Below are 12,766 nucleotides of genomic sequence, written 5' to 3' on the forward strand. Positions count from 1 at the left end.
ATCTTTGCAGGTGCTACAGCCTTCCTCCCGTGGACCATTCTCTTCACTCCAGAGGTCTCAGTCGGAAGATGCACAGAGGCCATCGTCATCTGTTCAGGGATCACAGGGGTCATGGCGTTTTCCCCAGGGGCCTCAGTCTTCCCTTGTAGAACCACAGTGTGCTTTACAAAGGATGCAGCTCCCCTTGTAGGGGTCACAACCCCACCTCTGGGGATTGTAGTCATATTTTCCATCTTTCTCGGGGTCTCAGTGGCCACACCCTCTCCTCCTGGGAAGAAAATCCCCGAATCTTTGGGCAGTGCCTTGGTCACAGCCAGCCATCCAGGGCCAGTCCTTGAAGAATTCATAGCAGATGAGAGCCAACATTTTGGTGAAAGGGTTGAACTGGACTCTACAGAAAATCATCAGAAAAGGGTGAGAGTCCTCCCTCTTTCTTCCCACCCCATAATTACTGGCAGGGCTAGCACCACTCCAGGGCAGAAGTACCTGCTCCCCAAATCCAGAACAGAAGGATCCCACAACGCACCCGCTTGAGAACATAGATTAAAATCCCGCCACACGGAAGCCCTGCTCCCCACCTCATCATGTTAACATGACCCCAGGCACCCGTGGGCGCCCAGGGGATTTGCTTCGGTCCCGGTGAATGGCCCTAGGAAAGAGCCTGCCAGGTTCTCTATCCTTACACCCTCACATTGACCCCGCGGACGACATCTTCAGCAAGACCTTGCTCCCAAGGCCTAAGTCCTTACTTGTTGAATCCTCAAGGAGAAACCTCCTGTGTCCCCCGGGGTAGGAGGCACCAGGGACAGCGTGAGGTCAAGAAGGCTGCTCTAGACAGCTTGTCGTAAGGAATCAGGATGGGGTCCCGTCTCCACCCCTGACTAGCTCTGGTACCTTTCTGAGCCCCAGGCTCCTTACCATAAAGTGAGGATTATCAACCATCAGGGAGCATGCCATCTCCTAACTGCCCGGGAAGTCTCTACTATCAAAGAGATATCAAAAGAAATCTAATTTCCTTTTCTGGCCCTTGACCAGGAAAGCAGGAGAAAAAAAACAGAACAGAAATAAACTAACATATACTGAGTGCTAACTAGGAGCTAACCCAGTTTTCATTCCATATCTCATTTGGTTCTCATACTAATGTCAGGAGTATAGGATCATTCCCATTTTACAGATACAGAAAACCAAGGTCAGAGAGGTCAGACGGAGGACACATCCAAACCAAGATTAGAAAACAGATGCGCCTGAGAACAGTCAAAACGTATCTTCTCCTCTCAGTGTCACGTTGCCTCACCAAAGCCTTGAGATCTAACAGAAGGGACCCACCCAGTGCCTCCTTATGCAATTTCCGACCCCAGCTTCCAGGTCATGGCTACTTACCAGCCTGCAGCAGGAGGTTCTTTAACACGTGGACAAGGGGGAAAGGGCCAGTGCCACAGAAAGTGCCCCTGACGTCATCCAGGTCCAATGTCCATACCATGGCCCCCCCATAGTGCTCTCTCTTTACGAAAGATGCCTACAAAGGGAGCAGTCAGTCAACCTGCTATACTGGCCACCTCCAGACTGGGCACCATGGCGAAAAACAGAAGATGGGCTCCCAGGAGGCAATACAGCAGGATGGGTAGGAGAAGAGCCTGTCTTTGAATCTAGCCCCTACCACTTATTAGCTATGGGACCTTGAAAAAACCGAGATTTCTTCTCTTTAAAATAAGGATTAGACTAGATGGGATTAGGAAATTAATTCAGGTGTGCCTGAGACTCACCGGATAGGGTCACCCTCACCCTCTCATCTTCCACCCAGTGCGCGCGCACACACACAGAGCACAGAGAGACACACACACACAGAGCACAGACACACACACACAGAGCACAGAGAGACACACACACACAGAGCACAGACAGACACACACACAGAGCACAGAGAGACACACACACACAGAGCACAGACAGACACACACACAGAGCACAGAGAGACACACACACACAGAGCACAGACAGACACACACACAGAGCACAGAGAGACACACACACACAGAGCACAGACAGACACACACACACAGAGCACAGACAGACACACACACACAGAGCACAGACACGCACACGCACACGCACAGCACAGGCAAGGGCCTCCTGCAGCCGGGGGGAAGCTATGTGCTGGATCAAGAAAGAACCAGGCCGCACCTTGTACCTGAAGCTGATGGGGTCGTCATAGCCAACCCACTCGTCCCCCTTGTGGGCATAAGGGACATGCTGATGATCGATCCAGTGTGTCCTCGCTCTCCAGACAAAGGAGCAAACCTGCCAGGAGGATGGCGGGTTAGCTCCGCGAAGGGCCGCGGGGAGCAGCACTGGCAGGCGCGCTGTCCCTCGCCCAGGAATAGAGAATCTAAGGCTCCCTCGCCAGGGACTGAGGAGAGGGTGGACCAGAGAGGGCCTGGGGAAGCCGGGTGGGGAGGCTTCACTGACAGACGGAGGCCCCTGTTCCTGTCACCTCGTAATAAGCCAAGAAGCCAGGCTGCTTGGTGTACTTCCCTGGAGGCGCAGGTCCCACCGCTTCAGCCTGCAGCCAATTCTCAGAGGCCTTGAGGAGGCGAAACGTCCGTCCATAGGTGGGGAACCCCATGAGGAGCTTCTCCGAGGGGGCCCCCAGTTTCCGCCAGTGATTCATGGCATAGGCCTGCACGTGGGACATCACGGCCCTCCTGTTACTATGGCCGGGGCTAGGGGGCAAAGGTCGGCTGCCTCTGAGACCCTCCCCTCTCTTACCGCAGATTTGGGGTCTCCAAGGCGAGAGAACAGGGGGCTGTTGTGTCCTGTGAACTTTTCCCAGCTCCCATGCATGTCATAAGTCAAGACGTTGATGAAATCCAGGAGTCTGTAGAGAGCAGGAGGAAGAAATGTGTATAAAGTTTGGGCTAGCTAGATGTTTAAGTCTGATCATCACAGTGCCAACTAGCTAACTAGCTAACTAGCTGCGCATTGGCCACCCAAGCTTCCCTGCCCGAGGGCCCTGTCCAAGCTGTGCCATCCACTTAAGATAGTGCCACAAGAACAGACTGCCACAGTTGTCCTCTGGGACGGCAGAGGCCAGGCCTATGGGACTCTCTCTTGTGAGACCTAGCAACGGGCTACACAGAAGATTCTACCTAGGCTGATGTTGTGGGGGCTGGTACTACATCACCTCCCTCTGACTCCTAAAGAAAGCCTGGGGCTAATGGAGCCGATCCTTGTCCCCAAACTTGCACTTACCCCAGCGCAGGCACACGGGAAGCTCAGGGACAGTTTGGGAGCAGCTCTGGGCATCTGAGCTTGAGATGCCTCCTTCCTTTCAATGCCCTGCCTGCCCTCTGAGGCAGCACCCACTCACCTTCCCAGACGGGGCACATCATAAGCTCTTTGGATGATCTTCGGGTCCCCAGAGACAGCAGCAGAGAGCAACAGCCTTGGGCACCTGCTGCGCTGGGCCTCCTTCTGGAAGGCCAACAGCAGCTCCTGCAAAGTAAGAGAGGCAAATGCAGCGAACCAGACAAACAGTGAGGGAAAGAGAGCACCACCCAGGGAATCTTTGTTTGTGGAGCCTTGATCCAGGCTCTGGAAACAGAAAGGTGAGTCAGATGCAGGCCCTGGCCACAGGCCCTTTAGAGATAACTGATTTCATAGAGGGGTGGCAGGCTGGCTCAGGAGCACAGGGCTCGGACCGCCTGCCTGCCTGTGGGAGTCCAGGAAGACACCCGAAGAAGGCATCACCTGAGCTGGAGGACTGGAGCAAGAGCTGGATACAACAGAGAAAAAGGGCCACCAAGGGGCACCTGCTCAGCAGCTCTTTGGCCCAACACCTCTAGGGCTTTCCTGCCCTTGCCCTTGGCCTCCTGCTCCTCCTGTGCCATGAGCCCACATTATGATAAAAATATAATCATTTCCAGATTCGGGAGCTGTCAGACTGGCCTTACTTGAATTAAGGAGAGAAAGTTCCACCGGTCATGCATGGGGCTGCCTCTTAGCCCAGGGTACAAGAAGCAGAGGTCCAGACCATCGAAGTTGTGTGTCCTCAGGAGGGATATAGCTGAATTGATAAACTTCTCCCGGGTGGCAGATGTGGACAGCATAGTGGTGAACCTGCAGGGAGATGGGGGCACTCTCTGTAGAGCCATGACCTCCTTGCAAGGTCCCTTAGCCCCTGTCCCATGCAGGGCACAGGGATGTGTCTAGAGGAGAGGAAGGCAGGTCTTTGAAACTCTCAAACCTCTTCAAACCCCCTCCCAGCACCAGGGGCTGAGTATCCAGGAATAGGGCTTCAGGCAGCAAGGGGGAGTGGCAGATCTTGACCTGGCCCTGGGCAGATGGCACACGGGGCAGCAGGCACAAAACAAGTGCCCGCCTGGGTGGAAAGTGGGCTGTCTCAAGGGCTGCAGAACACATGGTGCCCGAAGGCCAGGCACTCTACCCCCTGCTGTTCCTCATGGGGGAGGGGGGGAACTATTCAGTCCCTACCACTTGTCCTAGCAGGACATTCTTTGCCTGACCCAACTAAGGGAGGGAACCCCAGGCAAGGGCCAGCATTTCCACCAAGGTCTCGGAGCTCATCTAGGCCTGGGCTGCAAAACATCAGACGAGAGGCCCAGGCTCTGATAGGGGTTCTGGACTCTTGGCTCTTTTGTTCATTGGCTGTTTGGTTTTTGTACTTTTTCTACGTTATTGGAAAACTTCTGATTTATGGGAGTTGAACTCTAAGCAATTCTGGGCTAGTTCTTTGTGCAGTGATTAGACAGCAGATTTGGGGTGAGGCAGGCCCGGGTTCCGTGATCTATCTGCCCCCTCTTAGCCTGGTCATCCCTGAGGAACACCTGCGTGAAATACTGCAAGTTCCTTAAAGCCTCCACGCCTGCTTTCTTTTCTGCAAATGTGGAAGGTAAACGACCACGCTCTGAGTGTGTTCCCAGTAATCACGAGACAAGTGTGTAAGCGCCTGGCCCAGAGTCTGCACAGGTGCAGCGCTCAGAACCTGCCAGAGGGGGGAGGGAGGCGTGGCCACGGAGGGAGAGGCGGGGCCACAGCTGGGAGGCGGGGCCACAGGGAGGCGTGGTCACAGGGGGAGTGACCACAGAGGGAGGCGTGGCCATAGGTGGGCGTGGTCGTAGAGGGCGTGGCCTGGGTGGGCGGAGCCTTGCCCCCCAGCAGCCCCAGTCTTCTCTCCAGGGTCCACAGGCGCACCCTCACGCCCCCAGGCCGCCAGGGCGCCCTCTCCTGAAGCGCCTTCCTCCCAGGCGAGGAGACAGGCGCGGCCTCTACCCCTGACCTCCGCCTCGGAATTGGGGAAATGCTCCTTCAGGGAACACGAGGGCAGTTTTTCATCTCCGCGCTGCCTCTTGGAGGGTCCCGTGCGCACAGAGCAGCCACCGTGTGCCAAGGCCCTACTGTGGCATTTCATTTCTGCTACTCCCCCCCCCCCCCTTTGAGGTGGATATTTATAAACATCCATTTACAAAGTGAGGAAACCCAGGCCCTGTGAAGTTGGGGGTTTCTTCTTGTTCTAAACAAGATGCCTCCCCTGTCTTAAGACAAAACCCCTGCCTCTTATGAAAGGTTGAGGGGACAACTGTGAGGACGCCCATTTTGCCCCTCATTTCCCCCCAACCCCTTTCCCATCACCTGCTGAAACTTCCCTGTTTCTCTCATTCACCCTGGAGGAGAGGTCAGGGGGCCTTGATTCCAGGGCCAGGGCAGGACCCGCACAGTGTCTGCACCAGCCCTTCTCCCCAGGGCCACGCTGGCCTCCCGCCCTGTCCTCACTCCACCCCCCACCCCAGAGAGAAGATGGGGGCGGCAGACTCTCACCTTGATGTGCCGAAGTTCCAGCCGCCGATGGACAGCAGCGTTTTCAGCTGCCAGTTCCTGTGATGTGGGAGAGAGTCAGTGAGCTGGGTCCACACCCCAGTGGACAGCTGCAGTCACCACTGCTTGTTTCCTTCATTTGGGGGAACAATGGGAAGGAGGGGGTGGGAGGGAGGGAAAGTGAAAGGGCAGGTGGAGGGAAGGAGCAGAGCAGAGCCCAGGAAAGCGGAACAAAGGAGAAGAGAGGAGCGTAACCAACCCACAGGCATCACCCCCAGGAAGCCCCAGGCTGTCCAAAGTCCACCCAAGTCCCCTCTCCCCCCCCAATCCCCATAATGATCCCATGAACAGGAAAAGAAAAACAGTGTGCAATGTTTCTCTTCACTCGTATTCTTAGTCAAGAAATATTTATTGAGCAATTACTATGTGCCACTGAGTGCTTTAGGTTCTTGAAATACAACAGTGAGCAAGACAGCCGGGCTCCCCCCGCCCTCAGGGAGCCTGTGATCAGTGGCGCGGGATTTCTGTCCTGTGCATCTATAGCCATTCACGCAGGGACAGAGAGAGAACCCAGGAGCTGCGGAGAAAGGATTAAACCAGCATGTCCTGAGTGCCAGCTCTATGCCAGGCACTGACCTAGCCCCTGGAGCACAGGGATAGCGGACACCCTGCCCCTTCCCTTGGGGGTGCACAGCTTGGGGGTTGCAGGAGAGTGGCAATAAAAATGCCAGCATTTGTGAAGTGTTTGTGATGAGCAGGCCCCCTTTGAAGCATTGGAGGAACATTGATAAATAACAGGAGGAAATGCTTAATTCTGTTCCATCCGTAAAATCTGGAATTAGGACCCTCACATTCCATATGAACCCACCTCTCCTTGAGCTTGTTGAACTCGGGGTAGAGGATCTTCTCATCGTAGGAGTCCTTAGCCACCATCCGATTGTCGCTCATTGAGGCAAAGGCAAATATCAGGTGGGTACAGAGAAAGGGGTCCAGGTCTCTGGGCAAGACCAAGGCTGAGCCGGGTCGACTGTGTGCCCAGTTGGTGAAATAACACACCAGTTTGTGGGCAGCGCCTGGCAAGGGAGAGCTCACATTAGTTGGCAGAGACCAAAGGAGGGGATGGAGCTCAGCTTTCACAGACACAGCCACTGCAACATTCTCCCCCCCCACCCTCGCCACACACACACTCAATGCGACACCGAGGACCCCCATTGCTGAGATCTGAGGTCCCAGAAGAAAAGGATGCCTTCTGAAATCCTGGTCAGAACGGATCCTCGAGACTGGGTCCCAGCACACAGAGAGGGACACAAACAGCAGGTGACAAAATTCTCTGCTGGACTGGATTGGGCCAGTGATCCCTGACACAGGACCGAGGCAAGGTAAGGATGCAGGGGACACTAAACGCAGAGCACGGCTCAGCCAGAGGATGACCTGGCTCAGAGAGGGGGCACAATTTCCTCACCATCGTGTTGTTTCAGCATCAGAACCAGCCCTGCAGGAAACAAAGGGATCACACACAAAGTGAGTGGCACACCCCAGCATGCCCTCAGCCCCCTGAGAGCACCCACCAACCCGGCACCAAAGCCAGAGGCAGACACATGAGTGGAGACACACGTTGTTCACTCATTTGCTCATCTCTAAGCTGAGTCCGTGGAGCCAGAGCTATCTAAGCTCCTTGTCACTCTAATAAACACTATTATGAGTGTACACACGTGCTACACACAGGGACAGCCAGGACTTTCAGGAGCCCCGGCAGGAGCTCTCGGCCAGCACCTCTCAAACCTGCCTGCAAATTGCAAAGCAGTGGCATCCTGGCTCCTCCCCACGTAGATTCTGATTTCACTAGTCAGAGGTGGAAACCAGACATAGGAATGTTTAACGTGCAGCCAGGTCTGAGAATCACCTCTGGTCACCCCTCCCTGGGGCCCTCTGGCCCTTCACCAGGTCTGGTCCCACCTCTATCGAGCCCAGACCACCCGAGGCTGAGGCCCAGGCTGGTACCTGCTGGACTGAGTGACACACTCACCAACCCACAGCAACAGTCTCCTCATGTCCATGGTCTGAGAGTTGTGAGGCTAGAGCTTGGGTCCCTTTTATAGGAGCTTCCCCAGGGACAACCGTGGGACGGGACCGGGTTGGCCCAGCTGCACACACAGGAAACAGGGGCAGCGATTAATGGGCTGCTGCCCCAGAGTCACAGCGACCCCACCGCCTCCTGTCCTCCCTCTCCGGCTCTCAGAACCAACAAAGCAAAGCTCCATCAGACGATGGCATGGAGAGGGTGTCACCACGGGCCAGGGTGAGGGCAGGGCAGTGCCAGTCCCTCTTCCTGGTATTCAGTCCACATGGGCTGAGGGTAAGAAAGAAACATGCATGGGAGCAGCCGTTCCATTGTTATAAGATGATTAGTTAGGAAACAGTGTATTATAAAGTTTTCAAGCCCCAGCTGGGGACTCAGGCAGACCAAAGTCTGAATCTCAGTGTCACCAATTAGAAGTTTTATAGTCTTGGGCATACTACTTAACTCTTTGAGCTTCAGCTCCCACACTTGGGAAATGGAAACGATAGCTCATACTTACTCCGTAGGGTTTTAGAGGAATTAAAGAGATAACGTCTGAAAAGTATTAGGTCAGTGCTGGGCAGATAGTAAGGGCTCGGTGAAAGGTAGCTGTTGGCAGGGAGGCCAAATGAGTTGCCCAGCGGAGCAGGGTTCTCACACTCCAGTGTTGACACTCGCCAGGCAGATAATATGTATGGTTGGGGGGGTCTCGATAAAGTAGCTCACTCTCCACTTTATCAGACAAAAAGCAGTTTGAGCCCAGGGATGCACATCAGGTGCGTGAGGCGTCTGGGTCAGGAGAGAGCAGAGGTTGGTACGGGGGCCCATCGCTCCGTAGCCACTGGCGGCCACCACGCAGTGAAGTAGGCCCGCTGTTGGCAGATTCTTTGATTTCTCAAGACGGAGCCTGAATTTCTGTTTGAGCCAACAGCGTTTGAGCCAGTATATGAGCCAATGGGGGGGGGGGGGAATGTGTCAGGAACCTAAGGAATATAATGAACACAGTTCTGGATACCTGAGAGCCAAAATTTAAAAACACAACAGAGCAAGGTGAGAAATACACAGAACAGGTCTGCCGCCAGGCGCTTTTGTGACCCACCCGTTTCCTTTTTTCTGCCACGGAAGACCTCGGCCCATGGGTCGGTCCCAGGTCCCGGGATCTGAGTGTCAGCGATGGAGGACCCGCAATCGGATGTGCTCGGTGTATCCAGTACGCGCATCCTCGGGGACTGACACTATCACCTAATCCACATGTCACCGAGGCGCTAACCAGAGGCCACTATGGTAAATGACACAGAAAAATAACAGTGACTAATGGTTGGATTTGCTCCAGGGGAATGAACTTTCCTATCAGCAGTTTGCCTGGATCGCACAGAATAAAAACAGTGGGCGGTGCAGAGAGTTCAGGGCGAGGGCGTCTCTCTGGGGCTCTGGGAGAGCCTAACGGGGTGTCTGCCTAACAGAGACTGTCTCCCTTTGTTCAGCTCAGGCTCCTGCCAAGGGGCACGGGCGACTAACGCTGTACCCGTCGCAGGGCCAAGTTCGCCTTGCGAAGCGCGTTCGGCTGCACCGGGGCCAGTCCTCCGGGTGCGGTTCATGCCTGCGGGAGGCACCGGTACTGCCGAGGAGGGCGCCACGGCGCAGCGATGCCCAGCAATGACCCCTCCGCCTCGCTCGGCCACGGCCGTGCCAGGGGCTGGCAGCTGCGCCTCTGTGCCAGCAGGCGATGAATGTGAGACGCTGAGTGGGCGGCCTGCTGAGGATCCGTGAGCCGCGTCCCTCTGTCCTCAATCTTTCTCCTGAGTTCTTGCTGTCAAAAAATACAATCGCTGCTTTTAATTTTTATACATTCAACCGGATACTTAAAAACCCTCCCCTCTCGGGCTTAGCCTGTTCTCATGAAATGAGAAAAGACATTTGCAAATGTCCTACAGGTGACTTGCTGAAGAAACCCCTACACCAGCGCAACCGCTTCTGTATTATCCAACCCTCCGCGACGTGAGGGCAAGACCACGGGCACGGAGGGAGCCGTTTGGTTTCAGCAGAGCATTTGACCGCATCTTTCTGAGGCCCGTGAGCGAACTGGAGAAGTAGGACTTGAACAAAGTCAATCGGTTGAAGGCTGTAAGAACTCAGAGTGCTGGCTGCAGATCAGTGCGAACGTCAAAGAGCCTTACCACGTCTTTAAAAGAAAGGATATTCATAAAATAAAGGCTATTGACTAGAGCAGCATTTTCCAGCATTTAATATAAAAGATGATTTTTGGTTTGCATGAGCATTTTTTAATTTTAATATTTATTTTAATATGCATTAGAAAATGTATATTACCTCCCCAAACCATAATTTCCTAGATATTGTTTAAAAGCTGAGGCAGTTAAAAAGTCTATTTTAAAAAAGTAGGAGAGGTCAGTACTATGTCCAAATGAGCTTCATTACTGTCAGCCGGGGACCCCAGGTAAGGGTTTCTGCTGAAATGGAAAAGTTCCGTTTGAAACTAAAGTTCCTAATGCTTATGACATGGAGCCTCCCCAGGGGACATGCTTGACGGGAATCCTGCGGCACCACCGTGGACGGGACGGGGGAGCCGCGTCCCTGTCCCCTGAAGGAACCAGCCGGAGCGCTGCTGGGCCCTCACCAGGAAGCTCAAGGATGCTGTCTGGGGATTCGACTCTCTGTACCGATCTTTTGAATTTTAAGGACCAATTCTATCTTGAAGCTGCAGGACATGATTTATGAGACAAAGAGAGTTTCCACAATATGTTATGGACTACATCACACCTTATTCCACATCAAAGGACATTGCAAGATCATGGAGTGAGATGTCTTCTGTACCTTAAAACAAGTTACCCCCTCCTCTCCTGACCTCCACACCTCACAGTCTCTCTGGATTGTACCATCTCTAGTAATGTGACCATGTAATGAATCAGGAGGATGAACACCTCTACAATTCCTTTTTAATGGAGAACTCAAGAAAATGTGTTTTGGGTCCAGGATTGGTCCACTCGCTTTAGTTTTCCAAAACCGTGCTATATGGGCTGTTGATGTTCTTGGAGAAATTCTAATTAACTCAAAAGTGAGACTAGAGCTAGCTTACCCTTTTTCCAAATAGTTTCCTGCACGAGTGATTCTGTCTGTTGTGTGACCCACGGACTGGTAGTAAGAAACTCGCTACAAAAGTTAATTGTTCATGAAGTCCCAGCTTCTCGCACCTATGCTGACTTTCCTTAGATGCCCTAAGGCTGCCCTAGAACACATCAAAGCCTGCAGTGCATGTCTTACTGAACGACTTAAGTATACTTTGAAGCAAACCTATTCTTTTAGTTTGTAGATACAAAGTTAAGTCAAGCAACTACTGAGATGCAAATATGAAAGGCACAATAGTCACTCTGTCCAAATATATCAAGACCCTGCCTCTTAAAGAGCCTCTACTTTCAGGTCTAGACGTGGCAAGTCTTGGAGCCCTCTGAAGAGAAATGAAACTATGGGGACACTCCCCTCTGGCCCCATTTCCTGCCCTTTCTAACATGCTATTCGGAAGAAACATGGCTGGAAGCCCAAAGCAGTCAGAGCTTGGGTGACTTTGCTGCTGGAATGTGACTGAATCAGTAGGTGACGCCTGCACAGCCGTTTGTATGAAAGAACCCGCCTCCCACCGTCCTGGGGGGCAGGATACCTCAGGCATCAGCCCACTGCCTGGTGCCACCTGCATCTGGACCAAGCCTTCCTGCTTGCTGTGGACCCGAGGGCCACCCCAGGGTGAGCCTCCTATGCCCTGGACCAGAGATCAGCTGTGAAATTCAGTAGGTTTAGTTCTAAAGCTACTTTGTCCACCCGTATCAAGGGACTTCAGCATAACAAAAACAAGGAAATGGACTTACTCCGACATTCGGACATCTAAACCAGTGAAATTAAACACACATGCTTGTGTGGTTTTAAACAAAATGAGCCCAATCCCACCTGTCACAGCAAGTCCATGCTCCCTCTACGGAAACTATTCTCAAGTCTGCAATTGTGGTAGCCATTCCTACTGCGACTCTGATTAGGCTTACAAGTGTCTTGGTGGCAATCAATAGATGCGAATTACTCTCATCAGCACAGATCTGAATCCAAACTATTATTTTTTACAGTAAGATAATATGGTTCTTCAAAAGCTGTTTTCCTTCTCTGATGCCATTTTCACCACCTTAACATATCCACACACTTCCTTGGATTCTTCTCTCTTCCAGTTTCCTCTCTGCCATTCTCAAGGGCTGTGCGAGTTCAATTCCTACCCACCTTACCCCTGGCCTTCCCATCTCTAATCACAAGTTTTAAGTGTTTTGTTTTTTAAAAATATTTATTGATTTCAGAGAGAGGAAGGAAGAGGAGAGAGAGAAACATCAATGATGAGAGTCATTGATTGCCTGCTTCCTGCACGCCCCCTGCTGGGGATCGAGCCCACAGCCCGGGCACGTGCCCTGACCAGGAATTAAACCGTGACCTCCTAGATCCCAGGTCGATGCTCAACCGCTGAGCCACAATGGCCGAGCACGAATTTTTAAGTTTTTACCTCTGGGAAGAACTTGTGTTTCCACCCATTTACCCTATTACCTCCCAAGAAGTTACAGTTAAGAACAGTGAAGGCAAATAAATAAAAATAAAAAATAAATCATTTAAGATTTTCCTAAAAAAAGAACAGTGAAGGCTTTATTCCCACCTCACCCCAAACCCGGTAGATCACATGACAATTCCCACGGATTTTCACTTAAGGGTAATTGTGAGAACTGAGCTCGAGCTTGGCAATGAATAAATAAATAAATAAATGGCTGCAAGACTGATGCCCTGATAAGTGAAATATGTCGAACTGCACACAAGACGCGCTGGAAAAGACAGGCC

General features: G+C 52.7%; 1 protein-coding gene across 1 annotated transcript; it reads right to left on the reverse strand.

Annotated features, from left to right (window-relative positions):
• Window positions 1-57: 57 nt before the first annotated feature.
• Window positions 58-7,883, reverse strand: OVGP1 (oviductal glycoprotein 1; the record flags this gene model as incomplete). The annotated part of the gene is made up of 11 exons (XM_081121871.1): window positions 58-89; window positions 1,381-1,516; window positions 2,182-2,298; window positions 2,492-2,677; window positions 2,767-2,875; window positions 3,368-3,492; window positions 3,951-4,116; window positions 5,836-5,892; window positions 6,701-6,905; window positions 7,295-7,324; window positions 7,859-7,883. The coding sequence occupies 11 exons, from the start codon at window positions 7,881-7,883 to the stop codon at window positions 58-60; spliced, it is 1,188 nt and encodes a 395-aa protein (XP_080977997.1).
• Window positions 7,884-12,766: the final 4,883 nt, after the last annotated feature.

This window comes from Miniopterus schreibersii (assembly GCF_964146895.1).
Source record: "Miniopterus schreibersii genome assembly, chromosome: 19".
Classification (NCBI taxonomy): Eukaryota; Metazoa; Chordata; class Mammalia; order Chiroptera; family Miniopteridae; genus Miniopterus; species Miniopterus schreibersii.